A 24,944-nucleotide genomic window follows, 5' to 3' on the forward strand; every position below is an offset into this window, starting at 1 on the left:
CTGTGGTGCATGCCGCCTTGGGGCTGCGTTTCTTCCGCTCTGGGACACTCTTAAACAAAGATGTCTCACCAGGAAAGGCTAAACACCCCAGGACGCGACTGGTGAGCTTAAGACGCCAGCCTCCTCCTGCTGCTGTCGGGGCCTTTGATGATCCCTGCCTTCTGAGCCGTCGGGAGCAGCCCTGTCGGGTCCGTGGAAGGCGTGGGGAAGGACTTGCGGGTTTGTCAGCGGTTCTGCCTTCCGCACCCGGCATGGTTCCGCCCGGGACGCCTGGTTTAGTTTAGCAGTCGCGGTCTCCTTGTGGGTTTGGGTCTCCGCAGGAGACCGGGGCAGGCCGAGCCCATTGCCGTCTGGTGCTGGCCACCTAGGCTCAGGGTCAGCTCTCCTGCCGGCCAGGTGCACGGGTTACCTGTCACCTGTGGACCGTGTGCCGCTCACGCCTGCTCACCGCAAAGCCAACCTGTCACACTCTCCCGGCCTCTCCTACAGTTAAATGGTTTCCTCAAGGTCACCTTTTTGTAATCGTGGATCGGCTACTCGGTGAGACCCTATCTCCACAAACAAGCAAGCAAACACCCTTAAACAAACACACAAAAAACGATTTTGATTTTTTTTCTTCTTCTGCCGCGTTTGTGGTCAGAATTGAACCTTTTAAAAATCGGGGGCCGGAAGAAACCCCTTTTTCCTTGATGTTTCATTTTGGATCAAATCTAGCTGGTTCAGATCAAGAACAAAGTTTGTAGTCCAAACAGAAAAAGGAAAATCCTTGTTGATTGAAGTTTGACGTTAGGGGGGTAATTTGATATTAATGAAATGAGTAACCGAGGTAAGCCAGTTGTTTTGCAGATTCTATTGGAATGGATTTAGAGCCATCAGGATGGAAATAAAACACATTAGTGAAAGCCAGTTTTTATGCCATCACATAATACCCGACTTCTAGCTGCAGATGGACCAAAGAAAATCTGTGCTAACAAAGGAACAGAAGCCTGTATTTTGGAGACCCATCCGTTATAAATATGTTCTGTCTCAGAGGCCTCGCTCTACTCTCTCGGAGAGCGGTTCAGTTCCGCCCCTTCAGTTGTGAGCCATTAATTATTCAAATGCAGAACTGTACAGATGAAGAACAAGTCTTTGATCTTATCGAAAGAAGCTCGGCCACGCTTTCAGAGCCGCAAGTGGGTTGTGCGTTTAATATGCTCCGGCAGTTTCAGAAGCAGAAGACTAACTTGGAAAAAAACACCGAGTTTGTTAGAAACCATCCCCAGTTTCTTAGTCTTTGCAACACAACGGCGAATCACATCCAAGCAATGGGTGATGCCACCCTGGTGGATGTGCTATACAGCGTAAGACAGTAAGTTGCTTTTCAATTTATGAAAACAATTCTAGTTCATATCTTACTTTGCTGAGAATCTCTTAAATAGAAAAACCATTCTTCCAGAAAACAGTTTTTCTTATACTATAGTATCTTAAGAATATTTGAAGACTATTTATTTGGTACCAGTTAGTGATATAGTTTAGAAAGCTAGGAAAGTACAAATGCTGGCTTTCTGTATGTGAGAAGTCAGATTAATGTCTGCCAACAAGCCAGCAGTTACTGAGTTCTATTTTTATTGATCCATTTGCAGTCTCTTGGCTTTCATAATTAAAAATTGCTTTGCCTTGTTTTTATTGAGGTTTGGTGTTGAATCCCATCACCCTCTGGTTGAAGCACTGGTTACAGAAGCATGGAAAAGGCTGGAAAGGCAAGTACTCTGGGCTTATCATATAAGATCAGGGTTATCTGGTGGGGGGATGTATCAAAACGAAATAGAGGAAAAGAATGAAGTTTCATAGGGAAAGAATGCACTGGGCCTGGGGATGTAGCTGACTTGATAGAATGTGTGTGCACATACACGAGGCTGAGGACTCCATCCCCAGCGCCACAGCACTGGGCACAGGGCACTGTAGGGGTGGAGGCTTCTCTTAGTTAGGGCTCCTGTTGCTCTGAAGAGACACGGTGACCCTGGTAACTCTTACAAAGGGAGACATTTAATTGGGGGTGACATAAAATTTCAGAGGTGAAGCCGGGCGGTGGTGTCGCACGCCTTTAATCCCAGCACTCGGGAGACAGAGGCAGGCGGATCTCTGTGAGTTCGAGACCAGCCTGGTCTGTAAGAGCTAGTTCCAGGAAAGGCTCCAAAGCTACAGAGAAACCCTGTCTCGAAAAACAAAAAAAAAAAACAAAAAAAAAATTTCAGAGGTATACTCCATTATTATCATAGGAGACCCACACCCACAGTGACACACTTCTTCCAATAAAGTCACACCTACTCCAACAGAGCCACACCTCCTAATAGTGCCACTCTCTATAGGGGCCTGTAGCACAAATAATAAAAACCCAGAGACAGATATTAGGATTCAAGATGAAGATCAGAAAAGCAAAGTGGTCAGCCACTGGTTCTTACCTCTACCTCAAACCGAAGTGGGCGACCCTGCCTCCACGAATCCTCAGGCTGAGACTAAGTATGAGACCTGTCTCCCTGGTTTTATATTCTTCTCTAGTGCTAGGATTAAAGGCGTGTACCACCACTGCCCGGCCTCTAAGGCTAACTAGTGTGGCTGCTGGGATTTAAGGTGTGTGCCTCCACTGCCTGGCCTGTATGGCTGACTAGTGTGGCTGCTTTGCACTCTGATCTTCAGGCAAGCTTTATTTATTAAAACACTAAGTAGTACACCACTATAAACGCCATTTTCTTTCATACCACCACAAGGCTGAGGATCAGAAATTCAAAATCACCCTTGGCTTCACAGCATGTTTGAGGCCAGCCTGGGCTACATGAAACCCTGTCTCAAAAGAAAAGAAAAAAAGTTTGAAATTCAATTCATTTGAGGATTTTTAATTGTGTAAAAAACATTCTTTCTTTAATAAAGAAAGGGAACTATTTCAACTGTTCCCTATTTCATTCAGAGCAGGCTTCAGTATGCTTTTCCATAGACATATTAATCAGAACGTAAGTGTGGCAGAGTCACAGGTAGTCACTAGTTGCTTGCACTCTTGAAGAGTTCTGCTTTAGAAACAGAAGATTCTGACTGACTCCAGAAAACAAACAAGCAAATGAGTAAACTTAAATTTCGGGGCTTGGGAGATGGCCTGGCAGTGGATCCCTAGCGCCCATCTGGATGCTCATGTTATCTGTCGCTCCAGTTCCAGAGAGTCTCCTCTGGCCTCCAGGCCATGGGTGCAACACGTGGTACGCAGACATACACTCAGACGAAAACACCCATACACGTTAAATAAAAGCAACAACAACAACAAAATACCCCTAGATTGCAAGGGCTATGAAAGGAAATAAAGGAAGACACGAGTTTGGTGGACCCGGAGGGCTGTGTGACGCTTGAGCATGTCTGGCTTTCCTGCTCCTCCATTTCTGTGAGACAGCAGTGGCCGCACGTTACAGTTGGCTTCAAAGCTTCTGGAAGAGTGAGCTTTACACCAGTAACTGTATTCGTTAGATGGCACCTTTCAGTCTTAGCTTGCTTTGTGTTGCTGTCAATCAATTTTGACTTCACCCAAAAGAAGGATAGAAAAGAAAGGAAGCTTCAGGTCCACCGCTGTTGACGGTGGACAACTGTGTTTTCATGTGACCGTAACCGATTGTTATCAAGAGGAATGTGAACTCTGTTCAGGATTTTCTTGTGATTATACAGCATGCTCTGCAAGCATGTGTAGGAAGTCCTCCGTGTATGAGAGCCGAGGCAGGAACAGAACCAGTTTAGGAACAGAACCAGTTTAGGACGTCTTTCTACCCAGGAATCTGTGGTAGCCAAAGCCACTGCTAGTGGGATTAAGGCAGATGGAAGTCAAGGGAAGAAAACTCAAAGTAGAGAGATGAAGGATTCTGAAAGCAACCCCAAGGACCAGCAAGATGCTCTGTGTTGATGAAGATGGCTGTCCCTAAGCCTGGTTGAGAAACAGGACTGATGTCTCAGAGGTTAAGAGCACTGACTGCTCTTCCAAAGGTCCTGAGTTCAATTCCCAGCAACCACATGGTGGCTCCCAACTATTTGTAATGAGATCTGGCATCCTCTTCTGGCCTGCAGGCAGAACACTATACATAACAAAAAAAATAATTTGAGAAACAGTATCATGCTAGGCAGTTTATGCTTGGAATCCCTGCACTGGGAAGGTCTGAGGCAAGAGGATTTCTATGCATTCTAGGCCAACCTGAGCTACATAGTGAATTCCAGGCTATCCAGGTCTGCAGAGGAAGACCTTGTCTCAAAAAAACAAAACAAAACAAAACAAAACAAAAAACCACCACAGGCACTATCACCACTTCCCCTAAATTCTCCTTATAATTGCCAACTCCACTTTGTTATCCCCAAAGACTTCTTAGTTGTTCCCCCTCCCACCCCGTGTTTATTTATTCGTTTTGTTGGGGCCATGGGAAGGGTGGGGCATGCACGGGTCACTGGTTGTGGAGGTCAGAACAACTAGCAGCAGTTGTATGGGATCAAGGTCATTGAACCTACTCACTGAGCAATCTTGTGGTCCTGCTAAAGGATTTTCACCCTCGCCAGAAGTTAGGGTTTTTTGTTTTGTTTTGTTTTGTTTTTGTTTCTCAAGACAGGGTTTCTCTGTAGCTTTGGAGCCTGTCCTGGAACTAGCTCTTGTAGACCAGGCTGGCCTCAAACTCACAGAGATCCGTCTGCCTCTGCCTCCTGAGTGCTGTGATTAAAGATGTGTGCCACCACCGCCTGGCTAATTTAGGAGTTTTTCGTTATTGCTGTTGTTTGTTTTTTATAAAAATGAATTCTTATAGTACATACCCATGTATCTAGTTCTCATTGTGTTTTGAGGAGTCTTCCATAATATATGATTCAGTGGCTCTTTATAATTTATTTTTGGGCTTTTAATTTTTTGAGACAGGGTTTCCCTGTGTAACAAGAGAAATCTGGCTGTCCTGGAATTTACTTTGTAGACCAGGATGGCCTTGAACTCATAGAAATCTGCCTCCTGAGTGCTGGGGTTAAAGGTATTTGTTACCACCACCCAGCTCAGTGGTTTCTTCTGTTTATTGCTCTGTTATGTTGTTCAGTGGCTATGTGGGATTTATCCATAATACTGGAAATTTTGGCTCTTATGTGTTGTGCTGCTATGAACTTCCTTAGGCTTAAAAATAGATTTTTTTGTTTTATTTTTTTAAAAAATTATGTGTATATGTATGTGTCCAGTGGGGGGATGTGTGTGCTCGTGCGCAGGTGCCTGCAGAGGCCAGAGGAGGGTGCTGAATTCTGGTGCTATCCCTAGCTGCAAGCCGCCTGATGTAAGTGTGAGGCAGCCCACTGGGGTCCTCTGGAAGAGCAGTATACACTCTTAACCACTGAGCCGTCTCTCTAGCCCCAACCCTGATGCTTTTAATAAACAAAACAAACAATAGTAACAAATTAAAATGCAGTGACTGGGGAGGTAGCTCAGTGGTAGTGTGCTAGCAAGGATAGTGTATTCAAGCCCTGTTGGATCTCCAGAACTAACAAAAAAGAGAAGAAAGGGAAAGGAAAGCATTGAACTGTGTAACAGTTCCTTTTTGTCTTGCCAGTCACTTGAAATTGGATCGTTTTTCCTATCTAGAGATTTTTACTCATTGGCTAATATGCAAATGAATCAACATTCCATGTTACCTCAAAAAGTTAGTAAGTGAAACTCAAATTGAGTGATTCTCTTTTAAATCTTTCTGCAGTACTGGACTTTAAAAGTCTGATCATTTGGTACTTTTGTAATAATAAATAATCAGCTCACCTTGGAAAATTTGATGGGTTTTAGTTTTTTGTTTGTCTGTTTTGAGACAGGGTTTCTCTGTGTAGCCCTGGCTGTCCAGGACCTTGCTCTGTAGACCAGGCTGGCCTAGAACTCAGAGAGCTCTGACTGCCTCTGCCTCCCACGTGTTGGGATTAAAGGTGTGCACCTGGCTTGAAATTACTTGGTTTTTTTGTTTTGTTTAGTTTTGTTTTTAGTGTTGAGGAGCAAACCCAGAACCAGGGCCTGACACATGCTGGGCACGCAACCAACCGCTGAGTTATTGACCAGTCCTTGAAAAACCTTCATCTTATTTTATAACTACATCATGTTTTCTAATGGATTAATGATCTAATTTGAATTTCTTTTAACAGGTTTGATACTAATGTGCTCTCAATATTTTCTACTTGCCTGGCCGATCAGCATTTGCATTTCAGTCCATTAATGGGAAAAATAGCTGATATTGTAAATAGGAACTTTGAAACCATACAGGACTTAAGGTACATTTATTTGGGGCCTGTGGGGGTGCGAGGATGCCGGGCTTTGGGTACAGATAGAGATGTGTCAGGTGTCACTATAACCGCATCTCTTGTGAGGTTGTCATCCTCATCTACACAACAGCGACGGCAAGAGCTGCCTGGTGCTGTGGAGTTCTCTGAGGAGCTAAGAGTTTTAACTTGCCGAGTTTGCCTGCTGTGTCCGCAGACATCTGTCACGTTCTCACGTGTGGCGGCAGATAATGTGGGATTGCCAAGTCAGAGCCAGAGGATTGTTTCTCACGATGCTAGAAAAAAAGTAAAATAGGGGGCTGGAGAGATGGCTCAGAGGTTAAGAGCACTGACTGCTCTTCCAGAGGACCTGAGTTCAATTCCCAGCATCCACATGCTGGCTCACAGCCATCTGTAATGAGATCTGGTGCCCTCTTCTGTCAAGCATACATGGAAGGAGTGATGTATACATAATAAATAAATCTTTAAAAAGAAAAAAAAGTAAAATAAGTGAAACAATTTATGGCCTGAAGCAGTATGCTTGTCAACTTCTTTCCATATCTAGTCATTTAATTTAGAACTGGTTTGCTAGGAGTATAAAAATCTGTGTATCTTCTTTTCTCCTTCAGGGCCTTGTCTGTCTTGATGGTCAGCATTTCTTCTGTAATATCCCACTGTTTCCAAGAAAGACTTGTGAACAAAACAGAACTGCTTTTTGACGGTGTCGACTCTTCCAAGGTCAACAGTGCTAGACGGATATTACTGTTCCTCCGCAATGTCAAGTGGAGTTCTTACCCGCTCTTGGAGCGGTGTAACAGAGTGTTTATAAGCAGTATGAGCGATCTTGACTTGGAGGCCATCTGTAGAATCTTCAGCCTGTATCAGTCTCTGCAGTTCCACAGTTTTGAATTTATTGAAGTGGCTCGAAGGAGGCTAGTCGAGATGATCCCCTGGTCATCTGGCCACCCCGCAAGTTTTGTCAGATTGTTTGCCATGTTGGGACCGGTGGCAGGGCCTGAAATAAGGAAACAGTAAGTTTACTTTCAAATGTTCTATTTTTATGTTGGATTCTTCATGCTTAGCTCTCCTTGGAGTTCGTAAACTCACCAGAATTACCCCACTCGGCTATGGAAAGGAAATAATCTGTTACAGTCTGTTTCTTCAGATGACTGGTATCCTCCACAGTGGACTAGACAGAAGATGAGGGGCCCCACCTAAGTATTTTCATTAGCCCTTCCTGGGTTTGCACAGAGGCATGAGACTCCTGTTTAGGTTGCGGTAGTCTAAACATTGGGTTCTCTATCCCATTATCTTCATCCCACTCACGTGATGTCAAAATTCCCAGGTTGCTTCTGGTCATGCTGTTTTATCACAGAAAAAGAAAACCTAATTAAGACAATGTTAATGATAATTATGTGTTACAGATATTTATTCCAATTTCAGAACAAATAGTTCTGTTATTAAAATTGATTTTACACACACAAAAAAAGATTGGTGGTAATTAAAAATAAATAAGAAAGCACACTCTGTGTTGGGTACAATGGTGCCTGGCTGTGATCCCAGCCTTGGAGGGAGTATAGTGAGTTTGAGGCCACTTTGGGTTACACATGGAGTCCCAGCCTAACCCGAACTGCGACTCCTCCCCTCAGAACACTCAGATGCACAGGAACAGGTGCACCTACAGCTTGAGTGAGTTTGGTCTTGCTCATCTTTTTTAAGAAGTTCTGATTTCATAGACTATTGATATAGATATAAATATCTGGAATGGTGAGTTGTATTTTTTGTTATTTTGTTGTGAGTTGAACACAAAAAGGGTCTTTCATAAATTAGACAAGAGCTCTTATTTATTTACTTTTTATTTGGAGACAATCTCACTCAGTTTCTCAGGTGAGTCTTGAACACTTGCAATTCTGTATCAGCCTCTCAAACTGCTGAATTATGGGTCAGTACCTGGCATTTGGTTAGATATGATATATATATATATATATATATATATATATATATATATATGTTAGATCTTGCTCCATTTAAAATATTTAGGTATTTCTAGGAGATATGTAAATATTAAATTAATACACAAATATCATTTGGTTATCTCTTCCTAGACTATGAGGCTAGAGTTCTGCAATAATAACTCTAATCCCTAATCAGCGTAACTATATGGAATATTCAGAATTATAGTAGTCTTTTTAAAATATTTATTTTAAATTATTTGTATATGTGTGTGCATGAGTGTGCGTGTGTGCATGTTTGCGTATGAGTGCAGGTGCCCTGGGAGTTCTGTAGAGTGTTGGAGTCCTTGGAGCTGGAGTTTCAGGTGGCTGTAAACCACCTGAAATGGATGCTGGAAACCAAACTCAGGTCTTCTGCAAGAGTAGTACACATTCTTACCTGCTGAGCCATTTCTTCAGCCCAGGAATTCATAGTAATCTGTAGATGCGTGGTGAAGAGTTTTCTTTAAGCAGGATTTCCAAGAACTCCATAGTAGAGAGATGTGTAGTTTTCTGTTACCCAAAAACTGTTCATTAAAACAAATTGAAAGCCAGTTTTCCAACATTAAAAAACCTATATTTTTGTTTCTAGGCTTAAATCAACTCTGCTGTTGATGTCAGAGGAGCTGTCCAGCCAGCAAGTGCTGACAGTGTTGACAGCCATGGAAGATATGGAGAGCAGAAACGCACGCTTGATTAAAAAGTAGTCTTTCCTGAAGTTCATGGCGCTGAGTTTAGTTGTCACTCATAAGTATCTGCTTTTTTTTCTGACAAATACTTGTGTCTAATTGCTTTGAAGTAATAAAAAATGAACATTGTTTATGTTCCCAAATGTTTGTGACTTCAGGACAGAGATGGGGTTCTTTACAGAGGTTTTCATTTCCTTTCCTGCTACTGCTAGACCAAAGCAGAGCATCGTAGTGCAGGCATCGTAGCGCAGGCACGTAGTGCAGGCATCGTAGCGCAGGCACGTAGTGCAGGCATCCTAGCGCAGGCATCGTAGTGCAGGCATCGTAGGGCAGGCATCGTAGCGAAGGCATCATAGGGCAGGCATCGTAGCGCAGGCATCGTAGCGCAGGCATTGTAGTGCAGGCATCGTAGTGCATGCGTAGAGCAAGGGCTGTGCTTTCCAGAACACTTGGCTTCCATAAGGACTTGTCTCACTGTTGCCTCTAACTTATTGATAGTGTGAGATTTAAGATGGGAAAAAAAGCCATTCAAATTGCATATGCTTAATTTTTCTTTATCGTATGTTCCTTTAGTTAAGGTTCCACTGTCTCATTTCTCATTATGTTTCCCTCTTTCTCCTTTTCTTTCAATTGCTTTTAGCTTATCCCCCTGAGGGCCAGAAGGTTATGGGAGAAAATGAGATTAGTTTTGCTAATTGCTAGTAATTTATATAAAAACTATTCTTGGCAACAGGATGTTGCCAGGGAATTTGATGTCTGCTCCATGAACGTTCTTTCTGTTTTTCTGTTTTGTAATTTGGGAAGTAAAGCTATGCCCTTCTTTAGAAAAATATTCTGTAAAAAATGTATTTCTGAGTATTTATCCTGCATTTATGTATTTGTACCATGTGCCCACCTGGTACCTGCAGACACCAGAAGAGGTTGTTGGGCTCCTCGGAACTGGAGTCACAGATGTGGGTGCTCCTCACTGATGAGTGACCTTTCCAGCCCCTAAAGCCATGCTTTTCTTCCCCTTTCAGATTCACACTTCATGATTTCCCCTTAGTTATGTTTCTGTCGGAAGAGAGGAGGAGGCGTTTTTACTGATCCTCCACAAAGCAGTGTGTGTGGCCTGCAGTCTGTCTAGTGATTGTTCAATAAACAAGGGAATGACCGCGCTATAACAATGTTCTTTTTAGGATTGCTTCGGTGCTGTATAAACATTTGGATAACTATAAATCGATAGAGCTATTGAAGATAACACAAGCCTTGAGTTGTCTACATTTCCAAAATAAGGAGCTTTTTATGAAACTTCGAGAATTAATTCTCAGGTAAGATTTAAGTATTTAAAGAATAAAATTTTCAATTAGTGTTTCATTTAGAAATCTATCCTTGTTTGCTTTATAGTGTATAAAATAGCTAGAATTTTCTAGACAAACCTGAATGGCTTATTATTGTCGTTCTGAGACCTGGGTTTTATCTACTGTGCCGTACTACCGTGTGCCCCTCATGTGATCCCAGTACCACTAAACAACTAGGCAAACATATACACAGTTTTCCCTTTATCTTAATAACTGAAAATTACTGTATTTTCTCTGGATATGTAACATGCGTTCTCAGTTCTCCATTGATTTGGTTGAGCTAAAATGAAGTGTTACTAATTTTACTTTAAGTTTGCTAATAGCGGATGACCAATGCACTGTGGCTAGCATGGAACAGTAAGATTATCTTATTTCCCAAGCAATCAGTGGGGTTTGTGTTTGTGTTTGTTCTTTGTTCTTTTTTATATAGGAACTCAGAACTCCAAAAACAACAAATAATAAAATCACAGCAACTCAGTTTTGTATTTAATGTAGATTAAATCATTTCTTCCACACTTCTAAAGCTAAAGGTGTCTTCAAATAGCCAGTCCTTAATTTGTTGTTTAAGAATTACTTGTCCTCATGGTGGGGTAGTTACTGCACAGATTTAGAAAACGGGTGTCTGTCTGTCTGCTTGTGAGCATGTGTCTGTCTGCCAATGTTTTAAGACTGTATTTCTGGTATTCATAACTAAGAAGGGAATTGGTATTATTGAGGGTTGTCCTGTGCCAGGGCCTATTCAGCATCACAGCAGCTCCTGGTGGCCATGCAGACACTGAGCTCACATTCTTGCAGCAGCAGCAGTGGCGGAGGCAGTATCAGGCTCTCTTCTGATGCTGACCTTTTCCCCATTGATGGTGGTTTTCTTACTGCGTGAAGTGTGGAGCATGGTTGTCACCTTCGCCTTTCCTTAGTGACCCCTAATCATTTGTCCCTTGTGAATTAATTTTAAATGAACCTGACTTTCTAAGGCCACCTCACCTTTTTTAACAATTATATAACAATATTTAAATTCACATATTTTGTGTGTTTTTTGGTTGTTGCTGGCGTGTTGGCTATATTCTTTCTGTTTTTTTCCCCTTTTCCTTTATGTAACAGTCATTTGGAAGCTAGCATCATGCCGAGTGAGATTTGTATTCTGGTCTCTGCTCTATCCATGCTTCCTTCCTCTCGCCTTGACCAGACAGTGCTGTCCCGCATTGAAGCCATTTTACCCCAGTGTGACTTCAAGGAGCTGAGTGATATTGTAGTGTCTCTCCTGAGGTGGATCCAGAATGATCACACGTGTTTGGCCGGCACTGCTAGACAGCAACTGAATCTCCTTCGGAAATTAGATCACTGGGGCCATCACCGACTACAGCAAAGCACCAGTTTGGATCTCCTGTGGGAGGAGCTTAAAGCTTTGAAAGGGGAATGGCTTCATGAGTCGTTGGTTGAAGAATCAGTTGCTGCTTTGGAGCACTTTGTGGATGAAATCGATGGCACCAACGTTGCAAAGATCGCGTCTTTTCTTTCCAAAACTAACTACCTCAGCACCATAATACTTGATAGGATAGCTTCTGTGGTTGTCCAGCAGATTGAAAAGGTGAGATTTAAGTGTTAGACATGACTTTTACACTGTTCAGCTTCCAGAAAGCGCATACACACATACATACATGGATACATAAATTATAAATACTTAAATACTTTCTAAACTTAGATGAGAGTGAAGTTCAAAAATTCAGCTCTGGCTTCTGGCTCATCGGTTTGTTCTTTTTCACTTTAAAACCACTTTGGAGCAGGGTGTGATGGCACACTTGAGATCTCGGTGTTTGGGAGGCTGAGGCAAGAGATTGCCAAGAGTTTAAGGTCAAAGTAGACACACAGACAGACCTTGTCTCAGACAAAAGAAAGCACCTGCCTTGTTCCACTCACCATGGATTTGGAGAGAATGGTGGTCATCCTTTGATTCCTTCAGCCCTTAAGATCAGAAGCCAGAGGGGCTTTGGCTTCGTTTCATTTTTAAGAGACAGAGTCTTATTATGTAGCTCACAGTCTAGAACTCCCAGAATTTTCCTACCTCTGCCTCCCAAGTGCTGGGATAAAGCATGCACCATATACCCAGCTAAGATCAGAAGTCAGAATTTTTTAATTGGAAGGCAATGTTTAAAATATTAGGCAGATTTTCATGGTAGCAAATAATTGATTTTTAATTTTCTTTTTTTTCTCTGTAATCCTGGGTATCACTATTAAACAATTACAGACTGGCAAAATGGCTTAGCAAACAAACACTCTTGCCTCCCAACAATGCGGGTCTGATGGACCCGAGTTTGCTGCCAAAATCCTTGTGATAAACATGGAAGGGAAAGCCAACTACACAAAGCTGTCCTCTGACTTACACTTGTGGATATGGCACACACACTCGTGCACATCTCTCTCTCTCTCTCTCTCTCTCTCTCTCACACACACACACACACACACACACATTAGAAATCAAGGGAAGCGTGAAGACTGAGAAAATAAGGCATCTGCTGATACTCGCCTTCTTAGGTTGTCAGTGTATACTTGTTTCTGAAATTACGTTGGCCAAGCTGCCTTGTGGATCAGATGAGAAGACCCGTTCTTACAAAATCATTGTCTGTATGTTAGGATGAGGTCTTTCTTCAGAAGTTAGTGCTTTTCACAGTGAACATAAAAATGTCTAACTTGCTTAGCTTTGTGCCCGACAGGTGCTTAGATGAGTGATGTGTAATCAGGGAACAACGAAGTGGCTATAGATCAGTGATCGCTAGCTTGGCCTTGGGTCCAGCCCTCCGTACGGCCAGGCAGCATAGTTCACTCCTGGGATCTCAGCAACTGACCTTGAGCTTGGGCTGTAGAGTGAGACCCTGTCTCAAAAATACAAAAGGATGAAAGTGTGCGGAAGAAAGATGCTAGTGGCTATAAATTAAGGGACTTCCTTGGCTGTAGAAGGATGTTACTCTGTTCAGTGCACTGGTGACATAGAAATAATTGGGGCTTCTTCCAGTTCATTTCCAGTGAGGGGTGGATCCCACAACAGGGTTTTCACCTGGCTGCTTTGCTGTTCTGTACTAACATTTTCACAGTCACTAATAGTTACAGATTTAAATAGATCAGGATGCAAAAGTTAATGAGTGATACATTTGTAATTTCATTATAAGCATGTTAGAAAGACTTCGTCTAAAATGGTAGCTTCGCTGAAGCCAATGCTAAATTTTTGTTTGTTCATACAGATCCATCCCTTTTCCATCCTCGCTATTATTCTTCCATTCAGCGTTTTGAACTATGATCCACCTCAAAGGGATGAGTTTTTCGGAGCGTGTGTCCAGTGCCTTAATTCTTATGAAGGTAGGTAAAATGTTTGGCAGTATAATGGGTGAGCAGTTCTTGTACTTATGACCTAAGAGCTGTTACAATGGCCTGCAATAACTGGGTATGCATACTAGCTGGAAACTCTGTGCTACAGATGTTTAAAGCAGGGTGTGGTGGTGTATATCAGCCCTTTGGTGAGGCAGGAAGGTTGCTTGTTTGAGACCAGCTTGGGCTGGGATGGACTTCTGTCTGCCTGTCCGTCCATCCATCCACCTGTCTCCCTACCTGTTGTGTCTTGAAAGAACCTGTCTCAAGAGAAGTATCCATTTCTCTGAAGCCTTTTCAGTATGAAAATGTGAGACTTGTGTAAGAATTGAGCAAGGAACACCAATATAGCCACGACGTAGACTGGATGATGTTACTGTTTTGTTATGCTTGCTTTATCTCTTGCTCGCTACCCCACCCCATCTGTTTTAAAGCGTGCTGTGCTGTATTGCTGAACACCCCTGCCCAGAAAGATGAACCTCTTATATCAGCACACACTGTGAGCATGCTAAGAAACCCCAGTGGTCTCTGCATACTTAAAGAGTCTCTGTTTAATGTCTTCCTAATCTGAACCCCAATAACCATTCCAATGTTTACCTGTTGCTTTTGGTGGTTACCTATTTCATCTCTCATAGTCTAGAGTACCACCCCCATATACTTTTAATTTAGTGTTGACATCTGGGGAGAAGCTTTCGATTCTTTCCTTTTTGTTAACAAAGTTTTCAAGAACCTATTAAAATTGAAGGGACAAATATCTGTGTAGTATATTCCCAGTCTAGCTTGAACTATAGCATCCTCCTGCATATGACGAGCCTTTGAATTATCCTCTCTACATGCTTCAGGGAAAGGGAACATTCTCCATGTAGCCACTATGCCAGCATTATAACCAGGATAATCAACAGTGCCATCTATTACCTAGACCATCATCAAAGTTTCTCATTTGTTACCGATTTTTTGTTTCCCATATAGGGAGGTTATGTGTGCGTGTGTGCATACTGTGTATGTGTGTGCACGCGTGCGCGCGCTCTGGTATATGAGTGGCAGAAGACAATCTCAGGGGACTTTCAGGTACTTGGCTTTCCCCTTGTGAGTGTCATTTGTTTGTCACTCTGAGGGCTTCACTGACTGGAAAAGCACTTGTCCAGCATGGATGAGACCCAGGTTCAATTCTGGTACTGTAAGAAACAAATGAACAAACAAATAAACCCAACGGAGTGATGATTTTCCTCATTTTGAATGAAGAGTAGGTTTTATAAAAAATAGTTTTTATTTTAGATTTATTTATTTTATGGTGGGGGCATATGCCACAGTCTGGGTACCATGTGTGTGTGTCAGTCAGAGGACAACTTGTAGGAGTCAATTCTCCCCTTCTACCATGTATGACACAGAGCGTGGAACTCAGGTCATGAGGCTTGATGGCAAGTTCAGAGCCCTCTTATTGACCCTAAGCAGTGGTTTTGACAAGGTAGTTTTGATGGTGGAAATATTAGTGCTAGCTGCAGTGTATGTGTTTGATACAGAATCTCGGGTAGACAGGGTGGTCTCAAACTTGGTTTGTAGCATGCATTTGAAGTAGCCTTGAACTCCTGATCCTCCTGTCTTCTCCCAAGGGCTGAGATTACAGCTACTGTGCCTAGCTATTTGCTTTGCTCATGATTTGGTCTTCTTTGTAAAAATAAAATCAGCAAAGAAATCCAGAAGGAAAGATTTTTGCTTGGTTGGTTTTGGAGACAGGGTCTCACATGAGCCTAGGCAGACCTGCAACTGTAATATAGCCACGCTGGTCTCAAACTTGTGCAGTCCTCCTGCCTCAGCCTCCCAAGGACTAGGATTATAGTGGTGTGCTACCACACCTGTGAAGATTTTGGGTTCGCCTTTTCTGTCCTTCATAAGAATTCTTGTGTCAGTGAATCATGGTAATTTTCCCTTCTCCTGTGTAAGAAGTGTCTCTCAAGTGAGGCAAATCTGGCAAAGAACATTCAACCACAGCCCCCGCTCCTGTCTAAGTGTCAGGTGAAGGAGGGAAGGTGAGGTCTGAGCATCAGGTGTGTCATTTAGCCTGGTCTGGAGAACCCCAGGAAGTAGCATGGTTGCTGGCACTGCGCATTCCGAGTTAAACCCCGCCCTTCAGTTGGTTGCTAACTCTGTGGCTTGGACAGTTTCTCTCCTCAGCGCCTCCCTACCCTGTGCTCATTTGTAAGACGGAGCTAGGACCTGGTCCTGCTGTAGACAGAGATGAGGTTAAACGCGTTAATACAAAAGAAATGTTCAGCCCAGGACTTATCCTATTCTGAGAAAGACTATTATTGTCGCCAGAGACTGGGATTATTGTTACAGATCACTGTTTTTGTGTGTTGAATTCTTTCTGTTTTCTAGGTAGTTTTGAAAACCTTTAAAGTATAATAAACGTAATATTCATAGTGTAAGAGTTGAATTACATTGGTTGAATTGCTAAGGGAAAATACTGAGATATCAAGAAACAGTATTGCCACAGTACCCCACACACTCTATTTTGTTTTATTTTATTTTGCTTTTTAAATTATTTATTTATCTTTTTTTTTAGACAGGGTTTCTCTAGTAGCCCTGGTTGCCCTGGAACTCACTCTGTAGATCAGGCTGGCCTCAAACTCATAGAGATCTGCCTGCTTCTGCCTCCTGAGTGCTGGGATTAAAGGTGTGTGCCACCACTACCTGGCTTGCTTTATTTTTTGATTTTTTTTTTTTTTTTTTTTTTGGTTTTTCGAGACAGCTTTGGAGCCTGTCCTGGAACTAGCTCTTGTAGACCAGGTTGGCCTCAAACTCACAGAGATCCACCCGCCTCTGCCTCCCGAGTGCTGGGATTAAAGGCGTGCGCCACCACCGCCCAGCTGCTTTATTTTTTGAGACAGGGTCTCACAGTGTAGCCCTGGCTGGTCTGGAACTCAATATATAGCCAAGCTGGCCTCAGAGATTCACCTGCCTCTGCCTCCTGAGTGCTGATCAAGAAGGATCAAAGGTATATGCCACCATGCTAGGTTAACTGTACTTTTCTCTTGTTCATCTTTCTTACTCTGTCCCTCCCCAAGAATTACTGTTGATTTGTAATCATACAAATTTTGTAAGTGCTGTGTTGATACAATTTATTTTATTTTTTAAAATTATTTTTATTTTATGTACATTGGTGTTTTATTTCCATGTATGTCTGTGTGGGGGTGTTGGGTCCCCTAGAACTAGATATAGATAGTTGTGAGCCTCCATGTGGGTGCTGGAAATTGAACCCGGGTCCTCTAGAAGAGCAGCCAGTGCTCTCTTAGCCTCTGAGCCATCTCTCCAGCCCCCTTTCTTTTTATCATAAAAAGCCTTAGCTTTATCTGAACTGCTTATCTATATGTATATGTGAAACAGCTGTATGTTATAATTTTAAACTCATTTTTTTAGGTAAATTGGATCCTGTTATGTTAGTGTTTATTGGTTTTTCTTTGGCCACGCTTGAATATTTTCCAGAAGATCTGCTAAAGAAAATGTTCACCATCGAGTTCTTAGCCAGATTAGATTCCCAACTTGAAAGTATGTATCTGCTCTTTACTTTTAGAATTTACTAAATGTACCTTATATGCAAGTGTCATTTGTGTCCATACTGAAGCATTTAAAGGCTAATAATATTATTTCCTGTTAATAAAAGCATTTTATGATTAGCTGGGCGCAGTTTAATGGTAGAATGCTTGCTTAGCATTTGTTAAGCCCTAGGTTTTATCTCCAGGACTGGGAAGGTGGGGATGTGTGTATGCATATATGCAGATATACTTGTAAATATATGTAATATACAATAGGTATATAACACACACACACACACACACACACACACACACACACACATTATACCCACGGTTTCAGCATTTGGGAGGCTGAGGCAAGAGGCTGATTGAAAGTTTGAAGCTGATCGAGCCACCCAGGGCCTTGTATTGAGATCCTGTCTTTAAAAAAATAAAAAAAAATATGAATATAATGGAAACTTTGGTAAACACATAAACCATCAGAGTTAGATTCTTCCACCAAGTAAAACCAACTTTAATAGGGTGGTGCTTTCTTTTCCTTTTTTTGTTTGGAGAGGATTGAGCCCAGGGCATCTTACATGCTAACCACACACTCTACCATTAGGATGTACCCCAAGTGCTTAAAATGTTTCTTTTGGGTCTTCCTTTTGGTCCCATATAAATACTTAAGTATCAAAGTATGTTTTTAAATGGATGGAGATCTTAAATTGCTTTTTAAGCTGCTGTTTTCATTGAAGTATAATCTGAAAGTCATAAAATATTTTTCATGTCATATTTTTACTGGATTCATGGCATACCATTATATAATTATAGTGAAACTTCTGTCATTTAAAACCAGGAACCCCTTTTTAAAAAAGGGCGGTGCTGTGGATCAACTCCAGAGCCCTGTGCACGCGCTGCAGGCATGCGCTATAGTTGTATCCTGGAACTCATTTCTCATTTTACAGGTTGTTTCCAATTCATTACAACTAATAAATATTACACATGACCATGGATTGGTTTCTTAGGATAAATTCTAAAATTGGAAGGAAGTCAATGAAAATTCTTTGTGGCATTTTTTTAAAATGTAGCAATGTAGCTTTAAAATTCACAAAGTGTAGAAATTGGTCTTGCTGTTGTTGTTTGAGACGGTATTTCTCTGTGTAACAGCCCTAGCTGTCCTGGAACTCAATTTTTAGACCAGGCTGGCCTCGGACTCAGAGTTCTGTCTGCCTCTGCTTCCTGGGTGCTGGGACTAAAGACGTGCACCACTACTGCCTGGCAGAATCAGTCTTAATCATGTTACCAAATGTATCAACTTAAAGATATGAAGCATTCACAAATAAAGTGACTTTCTCAAGTAAGAGCTCAAGTATCAACCAACAGTGGGGGTCATGGTGTGAAGAAATGAAGTTTCTGTTAGGTCTAAGCCATCCATCAGTAATTTGTTTTGAATTTCAGTTTTACCTTCAACTCTAAGTACAAGGGTCCAGTTCCGCCTCATGGAGTTGAATAGAGCCGTCTGTCTGGAATGCCCCGAGTTTCAGACCCCGTGGTTTCACGATCGCTTTTGTCAAAGACATTATAACAAAGGTTTGTTTTCTTTTGGTAAGAGAGTATAGTTAATTTCAGAACAGTTTATTAGGTAATACATTCTTATTATCACCATTAAATCTAAATATGGCGAGAGTTTCCAGAAGGGCCTATGGCTTGTTAAATAGTTTTGTAAGTGGGTTTCATTTTGCAGGAATTTCTTAACTAGGATCCTGACCACCTGAGAGCAGGTACTTACCTCCTACTGTATTTAGTGTTATCTCACATGGATCGCATTAGGTTCTTACTGTATTTATGTATTTATTTGCTTCTCGCGTGTGCCTGCGGTTGCACACCCAAGTGTGTGTGTGGAGGTCAGAGGACAGCTTTCTGCAGTCAGCTCTCTCCTTCCACCTTTATCTGGGCTCTGGGGCTCAAACTCAGCTCCTTAGGCTTGGGAAGCGAGCCCTTTTACAAAACTGCTGAGCCTCCTGGCCAGCCCTGAGGCTCTTGGTTAAGAATTTTTACTTTTTGATTTGTAGAATAAGGATGGCTTTTAATTTTCTTATTTTTCCTAAAGATGTTGGTGTTATGACTGGAGCACAACAGCAGATCTATAAGATGCTAGCAGAAGTCCTCGGAGGACACAGATGTGTAAAGGCTTCGACTCTTTCACCGTATTACCACACAGTGGGTGAGTCGCCGGACACAGCCAGCTCCTTTTGGACCAGACTCACTGGTCATATGCATGATGTTTATATAGGAAGGCTTGCCCATGTTTTACAGATGTGTTGTCTTAGTACATCTTTTCTGAGACAGTCTGGCTATGTAGCTTGCTGACCCTAACTTGTCCTTCTTCTGCCTCAGCCTCTGAGTTGCTGAGACTACAGGCATGCATCACTGTGCCTGGCTTAAAGCAAAACTCTCTCATATGACTTGATTTAGCTCAGTGCTAATGTAGCCAGCTATGTACTGTAGTTCATTAATATTTGCTTGGTATTTATTGATTTTCAAAGAAAAGTATCAATTGGACATTACCTTACAAAATGAGTTGGAAAGTCAGGGAGCTATGTTCTTTTTGTTCTTTTAAATATATGTGTGAATATACATGTATATGTAAATATGTTTAAAATTTACTTAAACTTTTGACTGCTAGCATTTACCTAATTTATACTATTGATTCTTTTTATTTTTAAAATAAGATTTTGAATGCATTTTGGATAAACGAAAAAAACCTCTTCCTTATGGAAGCCACAGCCTACTTCCAGGGAAATCACCGGGAATATACTGGGAGTCAAATACTTCAAGAGTTGAGTCAAGGCTTCCACCAGAATCTGAGAGGTAATTTATATGCTAGTTTTAGGGTATTTTTTGAATGGTTATATCCAGCATTATATCATAACCTCCTGTGTTAGGGGTTGGTTTTAGCACCTGCTACTCAAACATCCCACACCATACTTTGTCTCCATACTTTGGCCTGTCCTGTGCCTTCTGCCAGTGACTTTCCTTCAGCTTCCATGGCCAGCAGTCTGTGTAACCAAGTGGTGACCTGGTCATCCTCAGCCAGGTGTGCATTGTTTTCTTCTTAGCACCCCATGCTTCTCCACTTGGGGGAGCACTTAGTCACCTCTTTCTCATTGCTGCTGTACTTACAGATCTACTTGGACCATAGCTATGCTGCTTGACTTATGGGTAAATTCTTCATGGAAGTCTCCACCTCATAGGTGCCTGCTGGACAAAGAAACTCATGAGTGTTAGATGTTTTGTTTTATAGTTTCTTGAAATGAAAAGGTTTGACTTTAGTCACTAATTTCTTAAGTAGAAAAATAATTTGGAGCTGGGTGTGGCGTGCCTGTCGTCCCAGCACTTGGGTGGTAGAAGCAAGAGGTAGTTCAAGGCTAGCCTATATTGGTCACTTTTCCATTCCATGTGCAAGGCTCCTTAGACGAGGAAGAATTTTTTTGGGGCTTATGGTTCCAGAGTGAGAAGAGTCTATCACCATCGAGGCGGGGAAGCATGGCAGCAGGCGGGCATGGCCACCGGAGCAGCTAGCTCACATCCTGAACCACAGGCAGAGACAGGGGGAGCAAGTTGGGAATGGCATGTGGCTCTTGAAACCTCAGAGCCCACCCTTAGTGACATACTTTCTCCATCAAGGCCACGCCTCCCCAAGACTCTCCAAATACAGCCATCAAATGGGGACTAAATATTCAAATTTGAGAGACTGGGGACAGTCATTCAAACCACCACAGTGGTGGTGATACTCTGTCTCAGAGAATGAACAAGATTTAAAAAAAAACCTTTTGATTATACTGATTTAAAGTCATTGAGCCTTTGTTAGTTTATATGAATGCTTTCTTTTTCCTGACAGGCTTGTGGTTTCTGGTTATTTACATTCTCATTTTGAGTTTGGAAGTAAGCATTTTTTATATTTTGTAGGATTGCTTTAGAATTTTTGGATGTAAGAGCCTTTTGTTCAAACATTCCTCACTTAAAAGGAAAATCTGCTATGAAAAAACGACATCTGGAAATTTTGGGCTATCGTGTTATTCAGGTATGAAACAGTCATGCAATCCATCCTCTAAACAGACATGGTGGAGTGGGTAGGGCCAGGCGTGTCTATGATCCCAGACATGGGTGGTCGGCTGGAGGCTTTACCAGCCTAGCTGTGGCATCTGTGGAGCCTGTCGGCTCCGTGCCCAGCTTTCTTCATTTTTTTTAGCACAAAACAATCAACAACTACAAATACTGGGTGGCAAATCATGTACACACTCTTAGCTCATAGCCTTAGAGACCAATAAAATCATGTACACACTCTTAGCTCATAGCCTTAGAGACCAATAAAATCATGTACACACTCTTAGCTCATAGCCTTAGAGACCAATAAAATAATTTCTGCATTTGATAAAATTTGATAAACCTCTGAAGCTATCATTAGAAACCTTATATATCCCCTTATTAAAAGGAGTTGGCTCTGCCCTGCCGCGCACCGTGCCCCCCTGTCTGCACTCTATGTGCTAGAACCCAGTTTGCAAGCTTCGGGCAAGGGGCTGGCGGTTGAGGAAACACACGCAGAGACAGACCAACACACAGATCTCCAATCACTGGTACAAAAGCCCCTCTTTAATAGCACCATGGAGGCTTAAATACCCTGCAGTCAATGGCCAACAGGTGAAAATCCCATCCTCTGATCCTCTAGGCTAGGTACAGCTTCTAGTAACTTCAATTAGAAGGCTCTAGACAGGAAGAGCAGCTGAAGGCCAGGACTCAATTGGTCCCAACACTGCCCCTCATGGGAGAGCTCTCTTCCCCTACCCCATACTAAGGAGAGATGAGATGGTCCCACCCCTCACCACTGCTGTGGGAGAGCTGGCCCTAATGGCAATGGCATGGGTGTAGGAAAGCTGGCTCCACCCCTCGCCTAAGGTTGATGGCTCCAGTGCCCCCAACTGACCAGCTCTGCTACCACCCAGGACCTGGAGTGCATGAAGGGACCGGTCCTGCAAAATGATAGCCACAGAATCTCCATGACTGGGGCAACAGCAGGATATCTGAGAGGAGTTTTGGTGAGGGTCCAGTGATGATGGTTTACCAGAGGCCTTGAACCAGCCCAAGGACTCATTGCAATGAACATTTGTGGGTGGGGCCGATTGGACAAAAGGGTGTACACTGTGACACACCACAGCTCCCAATGCCACTAGGACAAATGAAGAGGTGCTGGAGGCAGGAAAATTGGAGGAGTGAGGTAGTTTTTGTTCATTTTGTTTTGTTTTGCTTTTAATTAATGGGGTGGTGGTGGTGTTTCTTTTGCGGAGGATGCTGCAGATATGGAAGGACTGGTAGGTGAGCTGGTTTGGGTTCATGATGTGAAATTCCCAAAGAATCAATAAAGAATTAGATTATGAAAATAATTTCTGCATTTTACAATATTTTATAAATCTCTGAAGCTATCATTAGAAAGCTTATATATCCCCTCACTAGACCGATATGGAGATCTACCTAATGGTGGGGAAGTCAAATTAAAAACACTCATAGTTGCTTTACAACTTGTATTCAAACGAATGGCTTTCTTTGCAGGTCCCTTACTTTGACTGGAACTCTATGGCACTGTCCACACAGGATGCAAGGATGGACTACCTGAGACAACATATATTTGGAGCAGGAAAATCATGATTGAGTTTCCACTTAAAATGACCATGACGTACCACGTCTGTATTTCCTTCACTTAAGTGGTCTGACTCAATTAAACAATGCTAAGTGCAAATACTCTGAGTTGGGAACACGCCTGATGTGTTTGGGATTAACGAGCTCAGCTGTGGTTAGAGCAGATCAAGCGGGAAGGGGTTGGGAGTAGAGTAAAAAGTCAAGAGGAAACAGTGGCAGCATACGACCTCATGGCTCCCCTGAGTGAGGTGAGAAGCCAGTGTAGAGCTTTAAGCAAGGAATGCTAAGAACATACACAGTTCGTATTTTTAAAGTATCTGAAGTAGTCCTTGCTGGTCTTAACCTTGTGCAGTCCTCCTGCCTCTGCTTCTTGAGTGCTGGGATTACAGGTATGTGCCATCATGTCCAGCTAAGAACTCTTTTCATAAGTGAGTTAATCCCAATGCTCTGCAGGGAGAGGTAGGAAGTCTGCTGTGGGTTCGAGGCCAGCTTGTGGGACATAGTGAGTTCCAGGCCAGCCTAGGCCATAGTGTGAGACACTGTCTCAAAATATCCACCCCAAAACCCCAAAAAGAAAAAAAAAAACATAAGGCACAATTTCAAATGTTTATATTTTTTCCTTCATGCATGAATGTGTTTTATTTAGATCAAATCCAAGTCTACCTTTCCCTCCCCTCCCCAGCTCCTTCTGTGTCCCTCTCCCTATCCCTGTTCTACCTTCATGTTTGTATGTGTAACCTAGTGAATTCATTTAGTGAGGTACATGCATATGGGTGGAGGGTTGTCCTCCCTAGCCTGGCCTGGCCTGGCCCTGACGAAAGACAACTTGCTCCCCTGCAGCTGCTATGTGTGAGCCCCCACTATCTATGCTTGAATGTTGACCAGCTTGATCTCGTGCAGGTCTTGAGTAGGCGACTCTAGCTGCTGAGAGTTCATAGATACAAGTGCCTGTAGCTCTAGAAGACACTGACTCTTGCAGTCTTCCCGCCACCACGTCTGGGACATCCTGAGTCTTAGGTGAGAGGGTGAGACACAAATCCATTCCTCTCACCAAGATGGGGGTCCATGGGAAGAGGTAGGTGAGAGTGGGCTGCTGTTGAGACAAATCCTAAATCTGTTCAGACGTGTTGAATTCATGGCCCTCTTCCAGCATATAAGTGGAGAAGTCCACTCAGGGATTTTAGAGGTCACGGAGAGGTGTAGGCCCCAGAAAGAAATGTGGAAGTCGTCGCTGGTATTTAATACCACGTGGCTCCATGAAATCACTTTAAGATGCTGTTGGAGAAGACTGGGAATGGAGGGGAGATGTGTGACTGTCCCTTCAGGCACTTTAGCATGAAGAGACCAGAAAGAAGAGCCAGCAAAGGAGGCCCATGATGACCCATCATCCACAGGGATCCTGCAGGGAGATCTCAGCTGACTCACCAGAACGAATGTGTTCTGGTGGAGGCAAACCCAGTTCGCAAAGTGCTGGGTGGTAGCCATTTGTATGTGGGCTGGTCTTACAGCAGATCTCCACGAAGCCATCAGCCCTCTTCCTTGGTGCAAGATTCAGCAGAGTATGGATCATTGGACCCAATTCTTTCCCATGTACTGGTATATTGGGTCACACACACACACACACACACACACACACACACACACGCGCGCGCGTACTCTGTGGAACTCCAGTAGCAAGTTTAGTCACGCAGTCAATAACTTTGGTTCCCACAGTCTAATCTTCGCTTCGTTCCCTGAGGTACATTAGAAGCCATCTCCTGCAACTTTCTTCCATTTGGCAGGCATGCAGTCAGGAAAAGAGTCTTTCATACGGATCACATTTGGGACCTTCACAGATAAAGGGACGTCCAAGCTTGGGAATTGCTTTTGTTTTGCTTGTGTATATAGACTGAAAACTTTACAGAGCCGGAGGAGAGCAGCAGGAGAAGAATAAAGAAACTGGTGCAGAAAAGTACCTAGTGGAGAGTTTATTCTCGCTCTGAGATCTAAGTCCTGTGCTTGCTGTGAGTCTTCTTCTGAACCCTGAGGAGTCGCTGAGGCTGGCACTCAGAGGTCTCTGGTATCCATCCATAAACAGATGTGTGGTGGGGTCCA

The 24,944-nt window shown here is 42.8% G+C and overlaps 1 protein-coding gene across 7 annotated transcripts; it reads left to right on the forward strand.

The window, feature by feature from the left end:
- On the forward strand, positions 1 to 22,958 carry Fastkd1 (FAST kinase domains 1). Of its 7 annotated transcripts, none has more exons than XM_038337828.1 (15): positions 1 to 101; positions 941 to 1,351; positions 1,674 to 1,742; positions 6,151 to 6,276; positions 6,894 to 7,295; positions 8,848 to 8,958; positions 10,123 to 10,254; positions 11,383 to 11,869; positions 13,518 to 13,632; positions 17,059 to 17,187; positions 18,615 to 18,746; positions 19,267 to 19,380; positions 19,889 to 20,027; positions 21,126 to 21,240; positions 22,764 to 22,958. In XM_038337828.1, exons 2-15 carry the CDS (start codon positions 1,017 to 1,019, stop codon positions 22,857 to 22,859), a joined length of 2,502 nt encoding a protein of 833 aa, XP_038193756.1. In that variant the 5' UTR covers positions 1 to 101; positions 941 to 1,016; the 3' UTR covers positions 22,860 to 22,958. The 7 variants fall into 7 exon arrangements, with proteins under 7 accessions (XP_038193756.1, XP_038193753.1, XP_038193754.1 ...); XM_038337825.1 differs by having other exon boundaries at positions 7 to 101; positions 836 to 1,351; XM_038337826.1 differs by having other exon boundaries at positions 7 to 101; positions 847 to 1,351.
- The last annotated feature ends 1,986 nt before the right edge of the window (positions 22,959 to 24,944 follow it).

The sequence above is a fragment of the Arvicola amphibius genome, chromosome 7 (assembly GCF_903992535.2).
Source record: "Arvicola amphibius chromosome 7, mArvAmp1.2, whole genome shotgun sequence".
NCBI classification, from domain to species: Eukaryota; Metazoa; Chordata; class Mammalia; order Rodentia; family Cricetidae; genus Arvicola; species Arvicola amphibius.

What these genes read in the sequence shown, in the direction of transcription:
- Fastkd1 (XM_038337828.1), top strand. Translation starts at nt 1,017, where the DNA reads ATGTTCTGTCTCAGAGGCCTCGCTCTACTCTCTCGGAGAGCGGTTCAG. An exon ending in GCATGGAAAAGGCTGGAAAG is followed by an intron (nt 1,743 to 6,150) that starts GCAAGTACTCTG and finishes TTCTTTTAACAG; the next exon opens with GTTTGATACTAATGTGCTCT. An exon ending in AACGCACGCTTGATTAAAAA is followed by an intron (nt 8,959 to 10,122) that starts GTAGTCTTTCCT and finishes TGTTCTTTTTAG; the next exon opens with GATTGCTTCGGTGCTGTATA.